The 25,332-nt window shown below is 39.2% G+C and overlaps 1 protein-coding gene across 1 annotated transcript in view; it reads right to left on the bottom strand.

Annotated features, from left to right (window-relative positions):
• Positions 1–971: 971 nt before the first annotated feature.
• LOC124165591 (somatostatin receptor type 5-like) overlaps positions 972–25,332 on the bottom strand; it is a 264,040-nt gene continuing 239,679 nt past the window's right edge. The window contains exons 5-8 of the mRNA XM_046543049.1: positions 24,959–25,297; positions 14,727–15,039; positions 7,432–7,771; positions 972–6,053 (exon numbers count right to left, since the gene is read on the bottom strand). Of these exons, the coding sequence (XP_046399005.1) occupies positions 5,756–6,053; positions 7,432–7,771; positions 14,727–15,039; positions 24,959–25,297 (1,290 nt within the window). The 3' untranslated portion in view covers positions 972–5,755. The remainder of the gene's footprint in view (positions 6,054–7,431; positions 7,772–14,726; positions 15,040–24,958; positions 25,298–25,332) is intronic.

Raw genomic sequence — 25,332 nt, 5'->3', positions numbered from 1 at the left:
CTCGCACCAAAGTGGCCTCCCACACAGCAGGAAGAACCAGAATGACGTCACACGGAATTTTCTCAGCATTCATACTTAGCCGTCGCGTTTTCGCGTGCTTGAAAATTTTCACTTTTCATTTAATCGCGAAACCTAACCTAAAAGCGTGAAATACGTATTCTAGAAGTAATAATCTTACGATTCAGGCAATAAAAAATAGGAAATACCCTATACGAAGTTACTGTAGAGTCCTATATATTCCACAGAAATGATCATACCGCGCTTTGATTTTGAGATTTGATTGAGACTGGTATATCCTTAATTCTCATCACTTTGGTTCCTAAATTTTTTGTACCTGTTATGATGCTCATTAAATGAAGGCTTTTAGAATTCGTTGTACTGTGATATGTGCAGAATAAGAATCGTTAATGGTTCCATTGGTCACATGCCTACCCAGTGAGAACAGATAAAGGCTAAAAAGGGGGGAAATTGCCTACCATTTTAAATGCAACCTTTCAAAAAGGAAAATACCACATTCCAGCATTTACTCCATCATTCCGTGATTTAAATTTGAATTTATGTTATTGATTCCGGAGATTCTCCGCAGCAAAGAATATTGAATAATGGTTTATTCTGTGTGAAAAAGCTTACAGAATCACTTGCATAACAATCAATACTACTCTTTGCGTATTGCAATATTTATGTGGATTACAAATACGAACATCAAACAAAACCATCATTTAGAATTCTACAGATATTTCACAGACTCATATTTTCGTATTAGGTATGAAGCGGAGGTTTTGTTTCGCTAAAATGTGTATGATCCTCATTAAACCTTTCAGATCAACCTACTCTTTTTCTTACCTTGATTGAGTTCGACTTCTGCTGATGCAGGTTTGCTCGCTTAAATCCTGGGAAAGCTTAGCAGTTCGTTGCGAAAGAGCGGAATGATTAATCCGAGAAATGGAACTAGAAATAATCAGATACAAGCGTTTATTCACAAATTTTATTCATCGAAAGAAAAACATATTAAATGATGAAGATATGATTCAGTGAGAGTCTCAAGTACCTTTGACACACATTTTTTTTATGGCAAAGGGCGACATTCATCATAGAAGTACGCGGAGTCCTTTACGTTTTTTTCTCGTAAGGGCTACATAAGTTTCCGCGATGCAAAGGGTGGCCTGCGGGCCGATTACACTTAGTTTTTTTTTGGAAGTGATCAGCTATGTGTCTATGAACAAGCGCTCTTGGAGCGCCCATTGGTCCTTTCTTCCTGTTGACGTCGGGGCGCGCTAGCGAAGGAGCGATATGTTCAACCCAACATACTCACATACACACACGCACATGAGACCTAGCGGTCTCTCATACAAGTCACAAAAATTTCTCCCTCCCAACATGTGTAAACTGACGGCTTTTGGACATATATACACACACCAATATACAGACACATAAATGCATTACCAACTAATTACATACACGTACTTGAATTCATGTTTTATACGGAGTAAAATATCCACACACTCAACGGTCATGGAACGTACTCGACGATGACCGTTTTCTGCAGAACTTTCCTTGTTGTGCAAAAAGTTTCGCAGTCCTACATAACAATCAGGAGCCCAATGAACCATGTCGATCAAAGGCTAATAATAAAAACATCTCAGCCACGCAAATACATTTAACAGGTAAACACACTCCATCGAGGAAAACAGCAAAGAGCAGAATGTCGAATGAAAGTTTAAATAGGACTGCTATCGGTGCGCAAGTGACAAGATTTCTCGATGATGTGCTGAAATACATCTCATCTAAAAGACATGGAGGGAATGTGCTGATTGCCACTCAGAATGGGAATGTAAGACGAACACGGGAATTGAGTAGCTGCTCATCCAATGTGTATATACTCCATGATCGATGTATGGACTCATCTACTCTTGCCTTACTACTTGGTTTTCGCAGATTTTTGAGTCACGTAAATTTGTTTCTATATTATCAACCCAGGAATAATCGCATAAAATAATAGCTGGGATTCATTTGTCGCGTTTGTAACTAATACCCTTTCATTCATAGTGAGCATGGGATAATGAAGAATATGCGTTTGTATCAATGAGTTTATGGCTACATATCAGGGAGGAAAGTAGCGAACTCATAAAACCAGAGAAGCGATTGAATAAGAATCCAAACGCCTGTTAACTGCAGTGCTGTTAAAAAGAAATGTGAATACAGCCATTTTTAGGATAAGTAAAGGAAAACGGCATCTTTCACCAAGCTGCGCGATCCAGATCTGCATAAGGTTCAGTGTCTTCTAGACGAATCTCTTCAAAAGTAACAGTGAAACTGACCTTTTCGACTCGCTTAAGTTTGTTTCTTCATTATAATTGACAATACTTGGTTGGAGTACCTACCAATTTCCAATTTTGGAATAATTTAGTTGATGAAACTTACTTAAATATGTCAGTACTCTGGTCCCCTTAATTACAAGCAGATGCTAGTAATTTTTAATTGTTGACGTTAGTATTCTTATTATACAAAATAGATGATTTCATTTTCTTCGTTAAACAAATATTCTAAGGCCGGAGTTATTGGGATATATTTTTTTCCAATTGAAGATTAAAGTATACCATTTTGTACCAAATCAATTGAAGCTATATTCTTTACGGCTCTTCTAATATATATATATACTGTGGTACGCATAAGATTATCAGCGTTAAAGGGAAGGCTGTGAACCGTTAGGAAATCGTAGGGATTGACTCAGAGGAGACTTGCTTGGATTTGTTTGACTGGGTTCCTCGGTTGGTTTTTACAGTACCTGGAACATTTGTAGAAGGAAAAAATATGTGGTAAATCGTTCAACCATTTTAAAATTGATCTTATTTATTATTCTATCGCAATTTCGTATTTATGACTCGGAAAGTCTACCATAAATACAATACAAAGTAATTAAATGTTTCTTTGATGATAGGTACTATGTCCGAATCATAGACCATAGGCTGGCGTCTGTCTGTTTACTAGGGGACAACCGACTACAACATAAATGGTAAAACCCATGGAAATCGACTTACGAAAAGTTTGCATAGTTAAAAAAAATTGTTTTCACACGAAACAAAATCAATTTTACCGATCCTTAGAAAATCAACGATTGAGGGTAAAACACTTGCCAAAACGCGAATTCAAAGTCAATCCTCTCATTCTGTAAGGTGGCTTACCACATATTAGCATGAATCCAGTAGCACCTATAAATAGGTTTGAATCCTCGTAACCCAAATGAAATTTTATTACGTATCTCCTTTGGTGCACAGCATATGTTGTAAGTCTAGTAAAATGATCAAAAATATAAATAGTCTAAATATTTTCTTGTAAAATAAAATACTGTGTATGAAGACCCTGTTGTGTAATAGGAGCATGATGGAAAGCTTAAAGTCCTCGTCTTTGAGGTTGCCTATAACCGTGCTTTCTGCCATCCTCTATTAACCATTTCTGTCATAGATATTGCCACGTATTATGCCAGAGGTTTTATGTACCAATTGCGGTAGGATGCACATTACTCTAGAGGATTTCAGTTTTGGAAACTGCAACATTAAATATGGTTTCACTCGGTTGCTGGTTACTGTTTCAAATTTATTTTGGTAGTGAAAGTAAAATATTGCATATAACGACAGAAATCATTAGTTCCGCACAATCATTGTACGACTATGAGTAGCTAGTTTCAATAAAAATCAGTCATTTCACGGTGTTTTAATGAGAGGTTCTTATACTTTTGTTCTATGCAATATAAAATGCTCAGTTTACTGTTAACTAGCATTTAAAAAATGTCATCCATCGCGTTCAACGAGAAAATTCGTGTTTAAATGAACTGAAAAATCAATCATATTTATATGAGCATCTTCGTATGTTTTTGAAAAAAGCTATACTAACGTACCCAGACTCTACTTTTGTGCTTCTTCCACATCTACCTGTCCTCCAGCGGACATTTTTCGCAAATATTGTCACGCATTATAAAAACATATGCATCATATAGTTTTCAACTGATGATTTCGTAGAACTATTGCAATAAAACCAATTCTGTTTGCATTAATATAAGTCATTCTAAACACTCGAAATGCAACGGTAATACCAAGATCCTGTGAATTTATTTTTGAATCTACTGACGTTATTGTGCTATTCTTGGGTGTTTTCTCAACTGCTCACATGAGGGCAGACCTCAACAAACATTTGTTTTACGCGCGTAACTTCACGCATGTAATAGAGTTTGTTATCTGGTATCAAATGGGAAGGTAACGCTACCCATGTCTTTTGAAAGAAGTAAATAGGAGGTTGTAGAAAGATGGTTATGCCGTCTTCCTACTAACAGCGACGAACTATGGTGCATCCCGTTCTTATAACCCGCGTGCCTTCCAACTACGTACGTCCTAACAAGTTGATTCGCTTGTCTTCTGACGTGTTTTTGTGCTTAACATTCCTCGTATTCCGGAACGAAGTTGCTGAAATAAATATGCACAAAGAAATAAGCCATTCGCGAGCTATTTGGTGGTACTGAAATCCTCAGAAATTACCGTAGCATCAAATCAATCTAAACATAATGAGAAAAAATTGGAATTACCAGACACGGTCAAAGAAATTGCAAAAGAAATAGACTCAGTTAGTTCAATACCTACCAATATTGTATTTAAAAATTTAGGGAAACACTACCGTTTCTTATTAGCAGTTTTTCAGCTTGTTTTTTGTTCAACCAGAAAATGAATAGTACAAAGCCGGGGACCAAAATTTCATACTATATGCCGGAATATCATCACATCGGATTAGAACTTTCTCGCGTTCCCTGGACAAGTGCTAAGCAACCTTTGTTGCTCATTCACCTACACATCTGCTTCGGCGCAGGATATCCAACAACGGTGAGCTTTATTTGAAAGTTGCCGCTGTTGAATAGACTTAAGGTTCACTACTGTAGGAATGGTAGTGGTGGGAAAAGGGTACGGGGATTTGGTTGGGTCAGGGTAGCGGTCTGCTGACAGCAAAGGGGCTGAGATTGCGTCGACCGCTATTCGGGATCGGTGAGCCGAGAGTGACGGGGCGTAAGGGGCGGGGCGGGCGACTGTCCCTTCCGCCACAACATTCTGCGAGCCACCGGGATCATGGGTTGTTCCTCCCTTGCCGTGGGATGGGATATATCATGGTGAATGTTAGGGAAAAATACTTGGCGAAAAAAATCACTCCCTATTTCCTAGACGAATGCTGGTACAAGGGACACCAAACTGTGCCTATACCGATCCTAATAGGCGAGTAACATGATTAAAGATAAAGGAATGGAGGAGTGGAGGGGATCGACCAAACCTTACGCCAGAAAAATTGCTGTGAGCTTGACCAAAGAGTTTCCTGGAGAAAATTTTAAACCTCGTTGGCCAGGCTATTCTGCGCAGCAATGGCCGCAGGAAGACAATTTTCCAGGAAGAGCCTAAAGTAAATAGTTACTTTTCCAAAATTTGGCCGCAGCGACTTTTCCAAATTTTGGCCGCAGCGACCTCCATAGCAGTTTAACCGGGTAGGTGGCTACGGTGTTAGGTTTACTATATTCCAACGCTACACAGAAAGACCGTATTGAGAGCGAAAAACAGTCGCTCAATCGTCAATGGTCGCTCAGAAGTACCTATAATTCCTTCGCATTGTGCTTCTGAACTTGTGTGCGTCCAGTTCACGAAGAGACGTCACCTCGTCACGTGGTCGATCTCGATCGAGGGCGCGCAGTGGGATGGGGGCGTGGCAAGATGGCGGCCGCGCGCCATCACACCACGTCGACCTCTTCTTCGGCGGCTTCGTCCTCGCGGCCGTCGGCGCTGGCGTTGGAGCGCGAAGCCATGGTGATGGCCGTGGAGGGCTCTATGGAGGAAAGCCGCCCGCCGCGCCATCCGGCGCCGTCCCCGACGCCAAGGAAGCAGCCGCCGGCCGAATCGGCGGCGCCGCCGGTCGCCGGCGCCCCGCGGAACTCAGTCGCGCCGTCGAAGGGCGCCAGCGCGGTGGCCGTTGGTTGGTTCCCCGAGGACATGGCTAGGGAGCGCCTCTGCATCTGACTTCGCTTCTTCCTGGATTTCACAGATAAAAAGGAAATTTTTATAAACATTCACTAAGTCATATATAACTGTGTGGTATTCCATTTTAAGGTTTAGTGATTGGATGACTATAACTTGTACCACTTCTTTATAAAAATAAAGCGACCCGAGTTAAGATTATTTTTTTAATTCCACGGATAAATAAATTACTTTTAAATTTAAATAAATTAGTTAAAAATTATGTGGGTTCAGTTTTTTTTTAATTTCCCAAGTTGTATTACCCTATGTGTTTCAACGGTGCACAATCCTTGAGGTGTTTCCAATTATGGTTAGATGCGCAAAGTCTCACTCGAGGAGGGAGAAGAGTAATGCTATTGTTATTGAGTAGAGTGCAGCCTCTGAGTAACCCACACTTTGCTATGTCCGAGTATGTTGTCATCGGAGATAAAGACCAATTTCTTTTCTTTTAGGAGGTGCTTGATCAGCTCTCTGAGCTCAAGGGATAAACATTTAAAACTTTCTTGGTTGGATAACATTAATTAGTATACCACAACTTTTTCAAAAAATGAAGCGACCCGGGTTTCGATGAATAATAATCATCATATCAGGCGTAAATTATTATCTCAGTGTCTTATAGTCACGTAACGGAAGAGCAGATGAATTTTAAAATTCTAGGAGTGATTTTGAAATGAATACTTTAAAATTATGTACCGATCTCCGTGAAGTAGATTCTAGAGAGCAGTTAGTAATTTAAAAGAAATTGATAACCGGGACAACACCCTCTTAAACGAATATAATTACTCATACTCTTCCCCATTCTGGCGTCCGTTTCACAGTTCATATCTCCGTATCTATAAATCAACAAATATGGGAATGGACGGTTAAAATTGACATTTTTTTGCAATTCGTCTCACTATTGCTTTTTAGAGAATCGGCATAGGATTGTGCGAATTGTAATAGGCACCACCCCGTCAGATAATTCCGTAGTTTAATTTTGATTGCATAAACGTATTAAAAATAGTTTTAATGAATTTTAGGGTGCATTTATTTCGGAGGAAGTAAAACTTCGCGAGGAAAATTTTAAATTTCCTTGAAAATCGGTTTATCTGTTTATCTCACTTCAAATGCTGATCCACAGTCACTCCCAAGGATTTTTATTCGGGCACACATTCAATATGCACGCAGTTATTGCAAAAGTGTCGATCAAAATTTGATTCGTGATAGGTTAGTTGCGAATTGATTGTGAAACTATTACATTCATTGAATGCGCAAAACTCTCGTCTTTTCACTCAAAAATAATTACTATTTACCATCCATTTACTAAGTATCTTAAGATCTGCTCCCATATTTAGCCTCACCTCTTCCCAACATTATCCTTCTTTTATTAAACATGATCCTTATAGTGTCTCACCTGTTACGTCGCGGGAAGACGCTGTTCTCCAGGTGCAGAGCCGCATTGATGTCGCTCCGGGCCTTGCAGGTGCACGCTTTGACGAAGGATTTCTTGAAGTTGTCGCTGAGGAAAGCGTACAGCACCGGGTTGACGGCGGAGTTTGAGTAGGAGAGACACCCCGCTATGAGGAAGGTGGTCACCCAAAGTCGGGACTGACACTGCTTCGGGGGCGTGAATATAAGCGTGATTTGTGTGGCCCAGTATGGCAGCCAGCAGAAGACGTACACGGCTATGACGGTGAGGACGAGCCGCGTCACCTTGCGATGCGAGCGCCGCCGCTGGTCACCACTCGCACCACCTGGAGGGCAAGAAGAGGTACAAGGTGAGTGCAGAAACACACATCGGCAAAATCAGATGGGGAAGTTTCGAGTTCGTTTTTTATTCTAGTCCAAAACATTTGCATCTTTATTACAGTTGCAAAAAATGGCCGAAACTTGCTTGTCAGCACGAGTATATTACACGCGAGGGAGTAGGGAATATTTATGATAATACGACCCCAAAAAAGGATACAGGTACCAGTTTTTAGAATGAAAAAGAATAATATAAGACCGAATCTATAAGTATAAATCATCAGGTGTGTAACTATGGTGGGGGGATGAGGGAGATAGAGCCCCTCCAAAGCCTCGAAGACATGAAAAAAATAAAACTATTGTCTAGTTTTGCCATACGATGTAATAACTAAATCTACTTAAAGATCATTGATCAAAATGATGAAAAATGTATTTACAGACATGTCATTTTTCCAAAATTTTCCCGGTTGCCTGGGGGGACGCCACTCCAGGCCCCACCGTCTCCCCCCAAAACATATTCCTAGTTATGCCACTCATAATGATAAAATGTACAGATAAATACAACACATCAAGAATTAGGAGATATTAAGCTACGGGTCAATATGAACCCCTACGGTGCGCGTCGCAGGCAAACTTCCAAAAGGAGGAGAAATATTTGGAATGATGTATCATCACATCCAGCATCACTTACAAAACCTATACTTAAAACTTTTTTGAGGATTCAAATGAGTTAAGTTGACCGTGATTCACTACAAAACTTGTACACAATATCCATCAATACAGGGATAAATAAAATAAAAATACTGCAGTATCTTTTCGTCGGAAATAATGGAAATTTTCTGCTTACTTGAACCCCGATGTTAGGTAGCAGAAAAAAATTTGCTGGCCCTTAAGGATCTCTCCCGTAACATAGAGGATGAGGCAAAATAGATGAGCAAATGAAACATTAAAATGGACTCAATTTGAGAGAATAAGGTACAATAATATAAAAATGTTAACACCTCAGAAGTTGCTAATTTATCGAAGTATAAGAAGAGAATCGTTATTTTAGATTTCAAAGAAAAAAGCTAGTGAAGAGTCTGATCGTGACTGTGGCGCTTTGCGATACGGAAACATGGACACTTAAAGAGGACGTGATAGAAGGATAGAGGCGTTCGAGCAGTGGGTCTGGAGATATAGGTGCAGTGGATGAAGAGTGTACGTTAGGGCAGATCGGAAAATCGATTTTTTTTAAATCCATCTGGCCCAATGGAAAAAGTTGTGGGAGTGATCAAAAATAAGGCCTGAAAAATTTGAGACCTCAAGGTGAACCCCTGACCCAGGTTCAAACGCCATTTAGGGAGGGAGGGTCAAAAATCGAAAAATTTAATGTTTTGTGGCCATTCCCTATAGATTTTGACAAGATACTGTCCTTCAGCTAAAAATTTCGTGCATTTTGACGTATCTTCCACCGTCAAGTCACAAAACGACAAATTTGAGTGCGCGTCCGCAAAGAAATTATTCCAACGTCCACGCAGCGTCGCGGATAGAGGATCGGCAGGCTGCTCCTGTTCCCTCCCCTCACGCCTCTCCCCCTCCCACGCCCCAAATTCAGCAAAATTCATCCAGCATGTGAAGCTATCACGGCGCTCATCTATGATTACATAACTCGGCAGATGGAAGCAGCTAGGAATTAAGGCTGGGGGGGGGGGGTTTGGGTGCAACTAATACCGGGGTGTGTGGGGGTATAGAATAACCACCAGGATAAGCGGTAGGTGCGAGATTAAAAAATTGCGGAACTTTAAGATAAATGGTTCAAAATGGTAAGTTTTACGGCTTTCTGAAGGATATTTTATTAATCCTTACACTAGTCTATTAGTAATATCAATGGATTGAGGGCTCAAGGGGAGCCCTCCAAGGAAACAACACACCGGGGCCGGGAACCAAGCCCGTGGCTTATACGCCCGATCACCCGGGGAGGGGCTGGAGAGGAAGGGAATAGAAAAGAGCCGCCGCCGCGATAGGAGCCCGACGACGCCTCTGGGAAAGTCATATCCAGTCAGTAATATCAATCCAATCAAGTAAAATTGATTAAACTTAAAATTTTCTCTGAGCTCTGGGGGGGTGGGGGGTATCACCCAGAACCCCTCCCCTCGCTGAGCCACTGGATGGAAGAAGGTAAAAAAGAATGTGTAGTGAGACGACTTGTCCCTTTTTTGGCGTGTCGTCGGCGTTAAACAAATCGACGCGTCGACGTTTCCAACTTTTGGAGAAGCGAATGAAATATTCTTATAATGTTGTATTCCTGCATATGAACTCGATTTCTGACTGCCCTGAAATCCTTTTTCTGCTGAATGTTAGAATACCAATCTGATCCACCCGTTCGCTCTCCATCTGCCAAATCCCTGGACATCCCTAACCGAGCGTTCGCCTTTATCCTTCTCAGTCCCGGGACATATGCCGTTATTTTTGGCATGAATTACATGTTTCTTATTTGATCAGTTGCTAAAAAACTATATTAGCCATTTATGTTCCCCTGGGTAATGCTGTCATCTATCAGAAAGTACAGAGCAAGTTGTGACAAAGACATTTTACTTAGCCAAGCGGTAAAAAATTCAAACGCCGATTTATTGTACATGCAATGCGCCAGGACCGAGGAAGTTATATCGCAGGTCCTACCTTCTAAACTCACTTCTTCCCTCCATCTATTCTTTTTACCTAACATGCGACAATTTTACCGTACAAGCTTTGTCCCATCCGTCAGCAATTGAATGTTTTCCTCTCCCCACTGGTTTATTCTTTGTTGATATTTATAATGTTATTGTATTTTGTCTCATTCGTGTTTTTGATAAAATTTTCATTGGAAATTGGCGTCACAGCTTTTTGTCTAAAATGATTTAATTACATAAATAAATAAAATAATTTTTCTCTGTTTGCTTGCGGTTTCTCTATCTCTCTAAAATCCACCTAGATGAGAAGGATTTTATATATTCGTCACTTTAAGTACGGAACTCCATCGCTCCTTAAGATAGAAAGACTTAATCCGTCCCGTTTAATCTGGTCAAGGGCGTAGGTCAGGCGGCTTATCCATCTAGGTCTTGTGGCAGTGCTTGAGGACTCAAGAGGACTAGGATTAATGCGTTTCCCTCGACTTTCCGTTCTACCGCAGGTCCATGAAGGGCGGACGCTTGAGGGGAAAAAGGCTTTTAAGGAGGGCATGTTTTCCCTTTCGTTACTGACCTTAATGGACCTTTAGGATTCAACTTTAACTCCCTTGAATCTCCTTATACCCTCGAGAATTTAAGGCCGGCAGTGTGTGGCCTCCGTTTTATCCCTTTTAACTTGCTGATATCAACAGTAGTCCAGGAGTATTTAGTTTAGGAAGATCTACACGCAGCTATCTGTTTTTAGTGGATGTAATCTTTCTTCGTTCAAGTGGAAGAACCACCATATTTTAATATTATTGGAAATTTGAAACATAGATATTGATTAATATTGAGAGGCATTACAGCTGTGGATAGTCATTAATATTCTTGGTGCCGGCTAGAGAATTATTTATGACTGCCAACTGCAGTTGCACATTGAAACAAATCGCTTCGCAACGAAGATGAAAGCAGAGCTTAACCCTAGATTACTAAACCTGGCTCACAGTCACGTGGTCTCTTAGCCTTCGTCATTTTGACGATGCTATTTTTTTAAACTTCCAATCAACTTGTTTTTCTGCTTTATGCCATTCAACTTAAATTTTTAATACAGTAAATGTATATTTTAAAGTTTGTCTTCCATTGGAATTTTTTTAATAATCATTTTTAATATGGTTTATAAAAAAGTTTGTGGAAGTAATGTGCTGTGGATAAATATTTAAACTACCATAAAATAAACAATTTTTTATCACAAAATGCTGTTTCCAAAACTTTGGAATTTTAATTTGGCGCGTCGTAAAAATTACGAAGGTTAAGTGATCCAATTTTAACTAAAACCTGACTGATCCAATGTGAAAAACTAAGTGATCCAATGCTATACCTACCAAATGGTGACAAAGAGCGTAGGTGTTATGTTATGCAGGAGAAATGTTCCAGAGATAAACCTGTTATGCCTGAACCTCAATATCATTTTTTCCGCCCCTTTCGAACTAGTTACAGCGGTCGCTCCAATATTGGCGGAAAAATGATAGTTCCGCGCGATCATAATCCACGATGGCTCCGAGGACGGGAATTTCTTTCCTTTTTCCTTCACTCGGCACGCCCCTTTTTCCGTTGCAGGCACAATCTCTCAACCAATCAGAACGCACGGCCGCTAGCACCGCTAGTAATGCCACGTTTGCCTTTAAACCCTTTAAACACCAAACTAACCAACAAATTGATTTTTTAATTTTTTTCATATCCTATTTATTAAGAGATATTATGAAAGAAAACCTGAACAAAAATTTTTAAATGCGTTTTTAGCATGTCCCTAAATGGCAACACGTCGCAAAATTTTGCCATTGCTTGAAAAATAATATACAATTAACCAAAAACTAAGTTTTTTCCTTTTCAGTAAAGGCAGTTCACCTTCGGCACCGAAGATAGCGGGTCATCCCGTTGAAACGTCTGCTAGTTTTTCTAAGTGTCACTTTTTTATGTGTTTCTGTGTTTTTTAATAGTCAATTTTTGTCCATTCTTTTCGATCGATTTTATATATATATATATATGAGTCGCTTATAAGATAAGGAAAGCGACGGAAGCAGCGATGGGAAAAGAGACGGCAGAATGACGGTGTGATTAAAAAAATGATGCCTCGAGCGATAGTTGTTTTGTTCCCTGAAAATCTATCGCTGAAGATGTCACTCTTAGGAATGGAAACAAAAATAGTGCAGAAAGTAAAGACAATGGCAGGTTCCACAATTATTCACTGATAGGACCGATATCGATGCAAGGCATCATCAGCAGCACTTATTATAGCTATAATTTCCATATATATGTAGTAAGAATACGGATATGATAGCCGTAATCGGTGCCTCATGATGATATCTTGTATCTAAACCAGTCGCAATAGTAAATAACTATGTAACCTGCCATTGCCTATCCTATCTGCACTATAATAAGGGAGTTCCATCATGTTTCAATTGACACTATTGAATCTATAGAAAAATAATCCTTTTCTTTGGAGATTTTGGTGTGTAATAATTCAAATCACAACCACTTTATCAAATTGTTGGCAATTTAATTGTTATGGGCTGAAATCTCAATGAAAAAAATTAAATTGAAACTTGAACGCAAATTAAATTGAGAATTGAACTTACATGGAATTGGGAATAAGTTCAATTTAAATTTTGAATGTGATTCAGGCCTTATGTGTACCCGATCCAAATAAGCCCCCCTGAAATGCGTTGCCCCCTTCCATTAATGCTTCAAGTAACATTTTCATGGCTACATGTTCGTATTTTTACCACAATCTAGTGCAGGGGTCTCCAAAATTTTCCGTGTAAGGTCACGTTATATATTTCCCACATTTATGCGGGCCGAAGGAATTTTAAAAAATGCTAGTGCTAGTACCTTATTTAATTTCCTCAAAAATTGGAGTATAACCATGCAAAAATTAAAAAAATATATATTGTTGAAAAAATCAGGGTACTAAATACATCACTGCCTTTAGTTTTATGCAACCAAATTAGTGTGACGAAAGATATTGTCGTTTTGACTTAAAAATTTGACTTTAAAATCAGCTTCAAGATAAGATGAGCCACTTTTAAGACAGATCAGACAAATTTTCTCGATAGTTAGATTTCACATGCCTCATTTTGGAAAATATTTTCAAAATTTTGACTTCAAAATTTCATTAAAATCAGGTTCAAGATTAGATGAGCCACTTTTAAGAATCGATTCTAAATTACCATCAGACAAATTTTCTCGATGATTAGATTTCATATGCTTCATTTTGGAAAATGTTTTTCACACACAAGTGAGGGATTTTTTTGGCGGGAAGGATGAAATTATGCGTCGGGCCAGATGTGGAGAGCGTGCCATAATTTGGCGACCCCTGATCTATAGTCTGTATACCGTAGGGTGGCGCACAGGCCCGCCAGCTACCTGAGTCGGTCCGCGAGCCGCGAGCGCCGCAGTGGCCTGAAATCGAAAAAAGCTGGACAAAATCTCAAAAACGATTTTTTTGAGTGCGGAATTTGACACTTTGCGCAGTTGTTGTCAATAAATTAGTGCATATTTTTGACGCAAACAGTTTTTCATAGCTTACTTTTTTAAACAAATTACCTGTCCTCAAAGTTGAACAAATTTCGTAAAAATTGCCCGCATCGATTTTGTTTCGTAATTCAGCATGTTAAAAGTAATGGTACACCTTCTGTAGTAATACAATAGAAACGAAAATTTAAAATATTGTTAAGCGGTGTATTATCGTTGATTTTTGTCAACTTTCACGACTCAGTTGTAGTATTTGTGGCCAATACGATACAAAATGGCAGACCCGGTTTTTCGTCGAAATTGTGTGCTCATGTAGGATCTTAAAAAAATATCACCGAGTTACCTCAAGATATTTACACCACGTATACAATAAAGCATATAGAGTGTGATACCAGAAGGACAACTGCGACCACCTGCGACGCAGAAATTAAGATCGATTTTTCGAACTTGCGGCACAGTTCGCAGGTCGCTGTTGGCCACGGGGAATGTAGTGCTCGACAGATGTTGGACCTTGAATCTTTTAAAGCAGATTAATTGTATAAAAACTATAATATGTTAGTGCCACATTTCATTTACATTTCATAAAACCTAATTTCTTTACTTTCTTGCCATATTTATCGTCGATACAATACAAAATGGTGGACCCTGTTTTCTGGCGAAATTCCCGCCCGCCACCAACCTGAGTCGGTCCGCGTGCGCCGGGGGAGGAAAGGACCGACCATAAAAACTACGGGGCCAACTCAGGTAGCCGGCGGGCCCGTGCGCCACCCTACGGCATACAGACTATAGTTTACTCCTGTCCTCTTACCGCCGGCAGCAGAGGCCGATGAGTTGATGTCCGCGCTGATGTTCCCGGACTTGGTCGCTTCCGCGTGTTTCTTCTGCTGATGCTTTGGGCCCACGGTCCGCAGGCGCCGAATCACGAGGTAGTAGAAGACGAAGATGAGCATGAGAGGGAAGAAGAAGCCGAGGACGAAAGAGTAAAGGGTGAAGGCGGTCTGTCCGCTCACCAGCTGACTCTCCGGCCAGTAGATGTTACAGCTGTTCTCCACCGTGGTGGTGTACATTAAAATGGGGATCATGAGGAGGGCGCTTGCCGTCCATGCCACCAACGACACCACCTGTGGACATAGAACATGATATCACTGTTGAAAGAACCACTGATGGCAGCAACAACGAAAAGAACAATGAAAAGAAACGCACAAGCAATTTTCCGCGGTTATAAACTTTAATTCCCCGACCTAGGTTTCGATGTTACCACATTATCTTCAAGGTTCAAAATATTACCAAGACCAAGTATTATTTCGCAAGATATGGTGTTCGAAATTACCCGTCGATAGCTTCTTGAACATCAATGGTTTAAATAATATGGTAGTATTAAAGTTAATGTAATTGATTCGGTAAAAATAGCATTGGTTTCAGCTTTTTTAGTTTCAGAAAACATTAAGATATAGCTGTTTACATTTAATTATACGTCGGAACACTCAATTGTTTATGTTTTTGCATAGTGTAAACAGTAACAGTCATAAGGAGAGTAAAAGTATTTGGAGATTCGTTTCCAGTGGTTCTATATCAGCTTGAAATAACTGTTTTGATTAATTTAAAAAAAGGAACATTTAATAGTTTAAATTATTTTCCTGACATAAACAATTATTGTCCAAGGTATAGTAAAAATTATATCAAATTCGGCGGAAGCGGGTCAAATTCATAAAAATAGTTGCTTTTATTTATTCTTTTTTTAAACATTAAATTGTTAAAACAATTTTGATAGTATAAAAGAAACTATCAAATACTAAGCAAAATAACTGCATATTCGGCTTTAGCGGTTTAAAAAAATCATAATCAAACATTTCAGAAAAGGCTAATCTTAAAAAAAATACCCTCTATGAGTTGATTTCATTACTTCTGGTTACGGAACGTCTTTATACCAAATTTCGCGTTTACGAAATAGTCACGGATTACCTGGTTACCAATTGTTGCCGTTACGAGATGCCGTCGTTACGAACTCTCCGTTTACAAGATGTCAATAATGATCTATCGTGGAATAAAAATATTCGAGAAATAACCGGTCAAGCTAATCGTAAAATGGGTTTTGTTAAAAGAATATTAGGAGAGTGCGACGACAAAGTGAGAGAAATTAGCTACTTTTCCCTCGTTAGGCCACATCTGGAATACGCTGCCAGTGTTTGGGACCCTCATGAAAAAGGCGTAATAACAGAGTTAGAACGCGTGCAAAGAAGAGCTGCCAGGTATGTGAAAGGTCGTTACGATAGTCTTGTTAGTGTAACTGACCTCTTAGATAAACTCGGATGGGAATCTCTGTCGGACCGTAGATTGAAAAATAGACTAAAACTTTTAGATAAATTCAAGAGCAGTGTCTTTTCTGACGAAGTTAACCATATCTTACGGACGCCAACATACTACGGAAGATCAGATATAAATAAAATAAGAGAGATAGATTGTAGAACAGACAGATTCCGAATGTCTTTTTTTCCACGATCAATAAGAGATTATAACGGCAGCAATAAAACTCGTAAATAGATTGCATGACTTGTAGTGTAGCCTACTAACCTATGTAAAAATTAATGCATGTTTCTTAATTCAATTATTATTTCTAACAGCATATAGTAGTATAGTTTGTTAGTATACGGGACGTTTTTTGGACGGTGTAGTGTGCATGTGGGAGTCCAAATGCATGCTGGTGATTGATCACCCCCTGCCAAACACCCTAGAGGTGGCTCGCAGGGTATTATGTAGATGTAGATGTTGGTTACGACATGTCGGATTCGAAATAGCCGTTTACTGATTGATTTGATACCGCTATCTTATGATGTCATTTGGCTGCCACCATCCAAAGTAGACATAAGGGAATGAGGGACAAGAGTACGCATCTAACAAGCAATTATAAAAATTATACATTTAGGTTCAATCAATAATTTTCATTTTTACACAATTTATTCGCAGTTACATGTTCTACAATACGTACTTACCTTCAATTGCTGCAGAAAAAATTAAGAACTGCCGTTATTCATCAAAGTGTATGAGAAAAACAAGTTGGAATCTTGCCCCTCATGCGGCACAGGTGTCCTCCCTTTATGGGGCAAGAGTCTTAATCACAGTTTTCGCATTTGAACTTCCTCTTTCCAGAATATGCGGTGCAAAGCTCTTCCTTCCACGTTTTACATTCATTACAAACAATTGGTGGATATGAATACAATTTTCCACGACCTCCACGGTAAAAATCAGTTTTTCCGGTGAAGTGAATGCCCAGTTTGCGGTCCACAGACCGCCGCTTGGCACCGCAACTCTTAACCTTGTTTTTAGATATCTTCATTTATAGTTTCTGGGCGTAGGGGGATCTCGTTATAATTTCAGACTGCTTTAAGTTTTTACGCCGCCTATGCGCATGCAATGCTTTTGGATGTAGTCTAATGTTCTCAGGAGAGATATGTGACTATATTATGCAGATCTACGAATAAAAAAGTAACCTGAAATTCTGAAATTAAGCCATATTTTTAAAATCCCGATCATTACATGATATATTTTCTATTGCAAATACCACAGTACGACGTTTACGCAGAATCGCTTCATAAATTTCTAGACCAACTACAATACAATGTATGGATTCTCAATTGCTCCTCCTCAGTGTAGCTACTTCCAAAATTTGTTGTCCAAATGCTTTCCGATCGGTTTTTCTCCTACCGTTAAGCCTTTTCTTTCAATGTAATAATCAACAAAGTACATGTGATATTTATAACGGAAACTATGAGGTCATAGAAAAAGCAATGATATAAATAAAATTCGAGGAATCAAGCGAGATGGAGTGGAATTGATTCATAATGAAAGATGATTTGCAATTGTCCACAAAAATAAATTGAATCCGACCCGAGTTTCGATGTTACTGCATCATTTTCAAATTACAAATGGTGGTAAGTGCAGTTAATTTATACATATTAAGGAGGCGGGAGTGGGAAACTGAGGGGAGAGAGGGGAGAAATGGGATGGAAAATCCTCAAGGAGGAGGCTGGAATGGGTAGAAGTGGAAAGCGTGGGGGGGGGGGGGGGGAAGGGGTGAGTGGAAAAACCGGAGGAGGTGGAAATTAAAGGGTTTTTTCCAGGGTTAACAGACTTTGGACCATAGAGTTATTAAAGGAACTATATACTCTAAGCTTTGGACATAGAAACGAAAGCATTTAAATACACGTGGCGATCTTCTTATCTTCGGGTGTTGTTTCCGAGGGCAATCGGTGACTGGTGTGGAAGGGGGAAGACGTCTTCTGTGCAGGTAGGCTGCCGTACGGATTAGTAGGACACTCGAGGACGCGATCTTCTGAGGGTGCGTAGGTGGGGAGCTGAGGGTCGGCGGTTAGGATTCACTGTATGGTGCCTGCGGGATCCCATTCACGTCGAGTGGGCGACAGGGGGGGGGGGGGAAGAAGGGATTGCAAACACTTCTGGGAACACTCTATTGGAACTTAATGGAAAGCAGGGGCGATTCTGAAAGGTATAGGTGGTCGTTGAGAAGGGAAACCTGGGAATTTTTACGTTGGTGGATCTCTAATTGTTCCAAGGTGACTAATTTCTTCCCTTTGGTATGTTTATGGAGAACTTTAGCTGTGAAGTTTGGATTGTGGCCGCTCTCAATGATGTGTTTGGCCACCGTGAAACTCGGGTCGGATTAAATTTATTTTTGTGGAAAATTGCAAATCATTTTTCATTATCAATGATATAAAGTGGGGTAGGAGTCTACGCCCATGGGGAAAAAGTCCTATATGGACACTTACCCCAGGACTCTTACTCCAACGGCACGTGATACACCTAATACGTCATAGCACAACCACATGGTGAGCTGCAAAACAGCTAACTGCATGAATATTCGAGGGAAATAATGCATATAGAGGAACACTCGACAAACATAGTAGTTAAATACACAGATTCAAAGCACTGAGAAGAACTAAGCGGTCCGATAATTTACGTGAACATCCAGTAAAAATGAAAAGTAAGAAAAACTCACGTTCTGTAGTACTTTGTTTTCCACTGAAAGCATACTTCTGCTAAATAGGGTGGTTTCCTATTTTTTGAATGCCTAACTCGAAAGATTATTTCTCCTGAAATACGTATTTCACGCTTTTAAATTTTTAAATGGCGATATCTTTTTTTCGCGATCAAATGAAAAATAAAAATTTTCTAGTGCGCGAAAAAGCGACGATTAAGTATGAATGCTGGGAAAAGCCCATGTGACGTCATTCTGGTTCCGGCTGCCGCTGTGTGGCCACCTTGGTGCGAGGCTATGAGCGCCGCTACGATGCAGGTTGCTAGCAGGTAGCGCTTGGCTTAGATAAGGATTATCAATACCCTATCGAACGAAGGAAACTTTCCGACAATAGGCAATTTTAATAGGTGATTATTAAGACATATTTTCCTAAGCTGTGTGCCTCATGCATTCATTGGTAATCTCAGACGATGTAAAACTCCTATCTACTCGTATAGAATCTAGGTCCCTGTGGCCTCACGTGGAGTGGTATCGCATGGGCGCCAATCTGGCCTTTATTAAATGAGGTTAAAATTGACGATTAACATTCGTCTAAACTGGGATTTCTAAAACCAAATAAATTGTATGTTATGAATACACTAATGTTAGGTATCAATCATGTTAGCAAGTTATTCAGTTAAGTCTTTTGTTAGCAGTCAATGCCTTTCGTTTTCTATGATGAAGGAAACTACCCTATTGAGGGGATGAGAAGCAAAGGGGTACAAGTTATATTTTTTATAAACGGAGTTAGGTAAGGAAATCAGGTAAAGAAAAAAAACGAGATAAACTATATATTCAGTTGTATAATTAACTTTCCAAGTTAACTTTGTTGAGCATTTGATTTTTACATTTAATCGGCTGGTGTTCTAACAGGCCTTCGCCACACACCTTTTTAGGCAGCTAGCGGGATAGTATGTAGATGTAGATCCTTAGTTAATTTATTTAGAGGAGGTAAATGATAATGTTTCATAATTTATGCTGAAAACGCCACCCCAAAAATAATGCATCTAATTGGGGAAAGATATGTGTTACTATTGTTATAGCTGCTATATGCGCCGTAGATGCACTCTCTAATTTGGTCATTTAAATTTCTCAATTATGAAGAAAAATGAATATACCTGCGTCAAATTTCCGTTAATTATCTTATCACTACCAGTCATTAATAATTTCCCCGAATAGCATTCATACATACTTCTTTCTGGAGGCTTGATAATAATAGAATTTTCTGTCGCGCCAATTTTATTCCGAAGATATTTAAACGATTAATAATGCATCGAATCCTCCACTTTGAAGTATATTTTTTTCTTCGCAACGAAAATTTAACCGCGGAATTAATAAAAAATACTTAATTACTTAACCGTCGATAATACTTAGATCGTGAAAATTCTGGTGTGCGAAACGATGTAAACGCGATGGTTCAGCATCGTCGGTAGCATATAATCACATGGAGTATTGTATATGATTCTTATCTTACCTTACCTTACCTATGTGGCCACTCAAACCTCAGGAGGTTTTTGGCCTCACCAACAACATGTCGCCATTTATCTCTATCCGCCATCCATTCTGCATCTGCTCTCATCTTCCCTAAGTCCCTTTTCACTTGGTCCTGCCATCTTAGTCGGGGTCGCCCAAGCGGACGTTTTCCTCGGGGTTGATTTTCAGATACCATTCTTAGCATGGACTCATCTTTTCTCCTCTTTACATGACCGGCCCATCTTAATCTCCTGCTTTTTATTTGCGCTATTATATCCGGATCTGTATATAATTCTCTGAGCTCTTTGTTGGTTCTGATCCTCCATACTTCATCTTCATTAATAGGACCATATATTGTTCTGAGGATCTTATTTTCAAAAACTATCAATTTCCTCTCCTGGTTTTTTGTTAAAGTCCAGGTTTCGGATCCGTAGAGTATTACTGGTTGTATTATTGTCTTGTACAGTTTTGATTTAGTTTTTCTTGACAGAAGTTTACATTTTAGCAATGATTTAAGAGCCCAATAACAGTTGTTCCCGAGAAGTAACCTTGCATTTATCTCTACCTCCTCTTTATTTTCCATATAAATAATGAATTTTCAGAAGGTTTTGATGTAGTCACGGGGGTACGACAAGGAGATGCACTCTCACCATTGCTTTTTAACCTGTCATTAGAAAATGCACTTAAAGCCGTAAAGGAGCAACAACCGGGGATTGAAGTCGGCAAAAAGATAAATCTGCTAGCTTTTGCAGATGACGTGACCTTATTGGCGGAGGATGCAAATGGGTTAAAAACTCTTGCAGAGTCTCTGATAAAAGAAACCAAAAAAGTAGGATTAGAAATTAGCGGAGAAAAAACAAAATACTTAATTGTTGGTCGACACGCAGAAAACATAGAAGCAGAGGCTTTAAAAGTCCAAAATTATACCTTTGAAAGGACAACAAATTTTAAATACTTAGATTCTTATCTTATATCTACAAAATCGTAAATTCAATGAACCCGTAGGGAAACAGAAAAATAAACTTACATTTCATTTGTGAGCGCATGAGGAATTTTTTTTAACCATAAAAATAGTTTTGATGCCATTAATTAGCGCAAAAATTCTTCAACAGAGCTTCAATTTGATTTATTTGATTGTCAAATCATACTAGCGCGTTTGTATATAGTAATCATCAACTAGAGTAACAGAACTTTGATGCAGATAGTAGTGTTAACATTGGACAATAGGGTGGGCCGATAAAAATCATATTATTTTTCGGGATAATATTTTCCCTCAGCGAAAAGATTTTCCTCTTATACCATTGCTTAAGGTCTGATTTTTTTTTTCAAAATCAGTTAACACATCGGATAACACTGCCGCCCTTGAATCGGATAACACTGAGTCCTTGAATTAAAAATTTGCTAAAAATATGGAGAAATTCAGCCTATGAACACGTAGCCATAATAACCACCGCCTTTTAGGTGAAAATCAACGATGATTATTAAGTTAAGCAAAATTTAAAAGAAATTTATGGCTTATTTAATAAACATTATGGTTTTCCGATGCGAGAAAACAGACTTCCAAATAGCAGTGTTGACAACGCGCATATCACATAAGCACCCCAGAAGAATTTCTGGCAAAGTGCCAAAAAAATGCGGTATGAATGTATCATTGCTTCTCTGAAAAGTGAGTTCAGGTGAACAGTTAATTTTATATTGTTGTACTAGCGTTTTCAATCAGCCATTTTATTGGCTACTTTAGATGGTGTAGCGCTTTTTTACAGACCATTCTGGGACTGTTTTCCGACCCCCCCGAAATTTTGGAGGAAGCTATTGATTTTTATCCGAAAACTTAGGATATAAATCCCGGATAAAGACTGGGCAATAGGCTCAATCGCCTCATAAAAGACACGTTGTTAAATTTTTATGAGGCAATACACTGCCGCAATCTTTCCCTGCGCTGAAAATACTACCACTATGTCCATGGCGGTGGATTCTAAAGGATATTGCCTCATGGTTTAGCGTTCGAGCACTTTCGGCAATGTTTTTACACAAGAGTTAAACCATATAATTGGAAGAAAATTACGGGAAGAGTACCAGGAAGAAGAAGAATAATGGAAGTACTCTCGGCGAGTATGACCAAATAAGCATTGCAAATGGCGTTCAAAAGGACTTGAATTTTATTATAATGGGCCTGAACTAAGACAAAAAGCAAAATTCATGTTTTTTGATCCTAGCGAGTGCTAATAAATGAATCTTAAATCCTTATGTCATACTCCTAAGAGCAGAACTGTTGTTGTCTAATGATTGAGCTGGTCAGCAGAATAAATTGTTTAGGCTTAACACTTGATAAATTCTTGAAAAGGTATCATCTTTAAATGATTTAATTAGTCGTTAGATATTATGCATCAAAACTTTACTTTGTTCGACACAAGTTCCCCCGCTATTTTCAAGTAATTTTGTACAACGCCTTCGTTGGCACTAATTTAAACTACGGTTTGATGTGCTCGGGTGTTGCCAATAAGACGACGTTGAACCTTGCAGTAGTACTTTAAAAAAGTTAATTAGAAGAATTGTCAATAAAAATCTTTTTGAGCATTCTTACCCTCTATTTGTTAGCCTTTAGTTATTGCCACCAAGATACATGTTTGTTTATAGAAGTTTAAAGCTATTTTTTGCGAAGTGGTAATTTGCAGCATTTCGTGGAAACGAGAATGGCTATAAGTTACGTACGAATTGTCATTTTTCAATCCCTAAGCCTAATCTTTCCTTATTTAAAAGATCATTTCTTTATTCAGGGCCTAAATTTTTTTATTATTTACCTAGTTCAATTATACAGATGAAGAAGTATAAATATTTTTTGGCATAAAAAGTTATACTTCTTTTCATTTAAGGAAATTTTTGTTTTAGTCCTATTCCTTAAAATAACCCACAAAGACGAAAATCGCCATTTTGATAGCGTGCATTTCCGCGGGACGATTTTCGTTTTTTTTATGTATTCGTATTTTTGGTTTATTTTATGTAAGAGGAACAAAATAAACATTTCCTTGTATGAAAAGTTCATTAATATTTTTTTACATATATCACGCGTAACTCCGATATTCATGCACTCTTCTAAACCTCGGAAATTGAAATATACCTTTCGGTCATTTTAAAAATCAAGGAATGGGTAAAATTTAATTTTAAAAAGCTCTTTATTATGCGAAGATGCTTTTCTCTATATATAAAAAATACAATAAATTGCACCAATTACATATTTTTCCCGTGACAAGATGAAAAAAACGACTGTTTCACCGTTTTCATTGTTTTTCGCGTGTTCTTCTTCACTATTTCGACCGTAGAAGCTAAACGTTTATGTTTAAACAATTTTTAATGATTTATTGTTGTATTCGAATAAACAAGGAGTAAAATGATATTTGACACGACCCTATGGAGCCTCGTCAGAATTTCATACAAATGCTTAAAGTTCAGAGTTCTACCTTTTTTGCGGCGATAGTAGGTTCGGCTAAACGCCGTGCTGTTGCCGTGGGAACGGCATGACAACGTGCATGTTTGAAAGCAGTCTTAGGTGAAAGTGAAGCTCATGTGTAGGTTTCCGCGGCGTTTTTTACGATGACTGCTAATTTTCGGGTTCTCCAGCCGCGTCTGTCGTTTATGGTTGACAACAGTTTCTAAAGCTAAATGTTGGTTAAACATGCCGAGGAATGGCGACATAGATGAAGGAGCATGTGAGAGCCACTAATAAAAAACAACTGCACTTGTCAGCCATAGCAGAGCATGTTTGGAGTAAGTCGGGCCATAAAATTAATTTCGGAAAAGCGAAGATAGTGACAAAAGAGAGTCGCTACTACCCAAGGCAAATCAAGGAAGCAATTGAAATTCACAAAACACAAAATATTAACAGGGACAACGGCTACCCAATCAGCAACGTGTGGAAGAGAGTGCTGACCAATCAGCGCACAGGGGGAGATGGGCCAGACGTCAAAAAATGAAAACTTCTCACCTTCGACCTGAAGACGAAAGCAGGATGGCTTTCGAAACTGTTGTCAACCATAAACGACAGACGCGGCTGGAGAAACCGAATATTAGCAGTCATCCTTAGGTGAAAGTGTTGAACATGATACCAAAAAGAAAATTGTGGAATACATTTTATATGATGAGTTGGATGATAATGATGACAACAATTTCGGTAAATGACATCATTCCGGCAATTTTACGGATATACCGGACCGGAATGTTAATTATTAAGAAATCGTGATTCCTAGATATCCGCCGAAAGATTGAAAAGAATGCATATTCCCTCTTATATACTTTCAAATAACCTCTTCCGCACTAAATACACCATAGGAACCGATCTGGGATTACCACTGAGTCTGCAAACATAGAAACATTTCGCTGTTGAATATGGCGTCTGCTGGAGATTGCAATCTCCGTAGCGGAACGGTGAATCTCTGCGCTGGCAAACAGCGCTAGCCTGGATGAACGCACCCACTGAAACGCGTAAAGGAAGAAAAGCGTATGTACATACAAACAATCAAAATGTATTCTCACGTTACCTTGGAGACGAACGGCGTCCGGACGCAGGGAGCTCTGATTGGATGGCAGACGGCCACGTATCTGTCGGCGCTCATGATGGTGAGGAAGATCGACGAGGTGAACTGGTTGATGGACGTGGTGGTCATGTAGAGTTTGCAGAGGGCGTCACCGAAGGGCCAGTGCTGCATGTTCATAGTGGTGAGCAGGAAGGGGATGCCGATGAGGAAACACTCGTCCGCCACTGCCAAGTTCACTATGTACATATTGGTCACCGTCTGCATCTTCGAGTACCGCAGCACCACGTAGATCACAAGCGTATTACCGCCCAGGCCGATTATGCACACCAACGCGTAGAGAACCTTTAAACGTGGAGAAAAAAGCATTCTTATAAAAG

Source organism: Ischnura elegans, chromosome 9, assembly GCF_921293095.1.
Source record: "Ischnura elegans chromosome 9, ioIscEleg1.1, whole genome shotgun sequence".
In the NCBI taxonomy this organism is placed as follows: domain Eukaryota; kingdom Metazoa; phylum Arthropoda; class Insecta; order Odonata; family Coenagrionidae; genus Ischnura; species Ischnura elegans.
The sequence above is the reverse complement of the archived record's forward strand: the minus strand, read 5'-3'. Positions and strand labels throughout refer to the sequence as shown.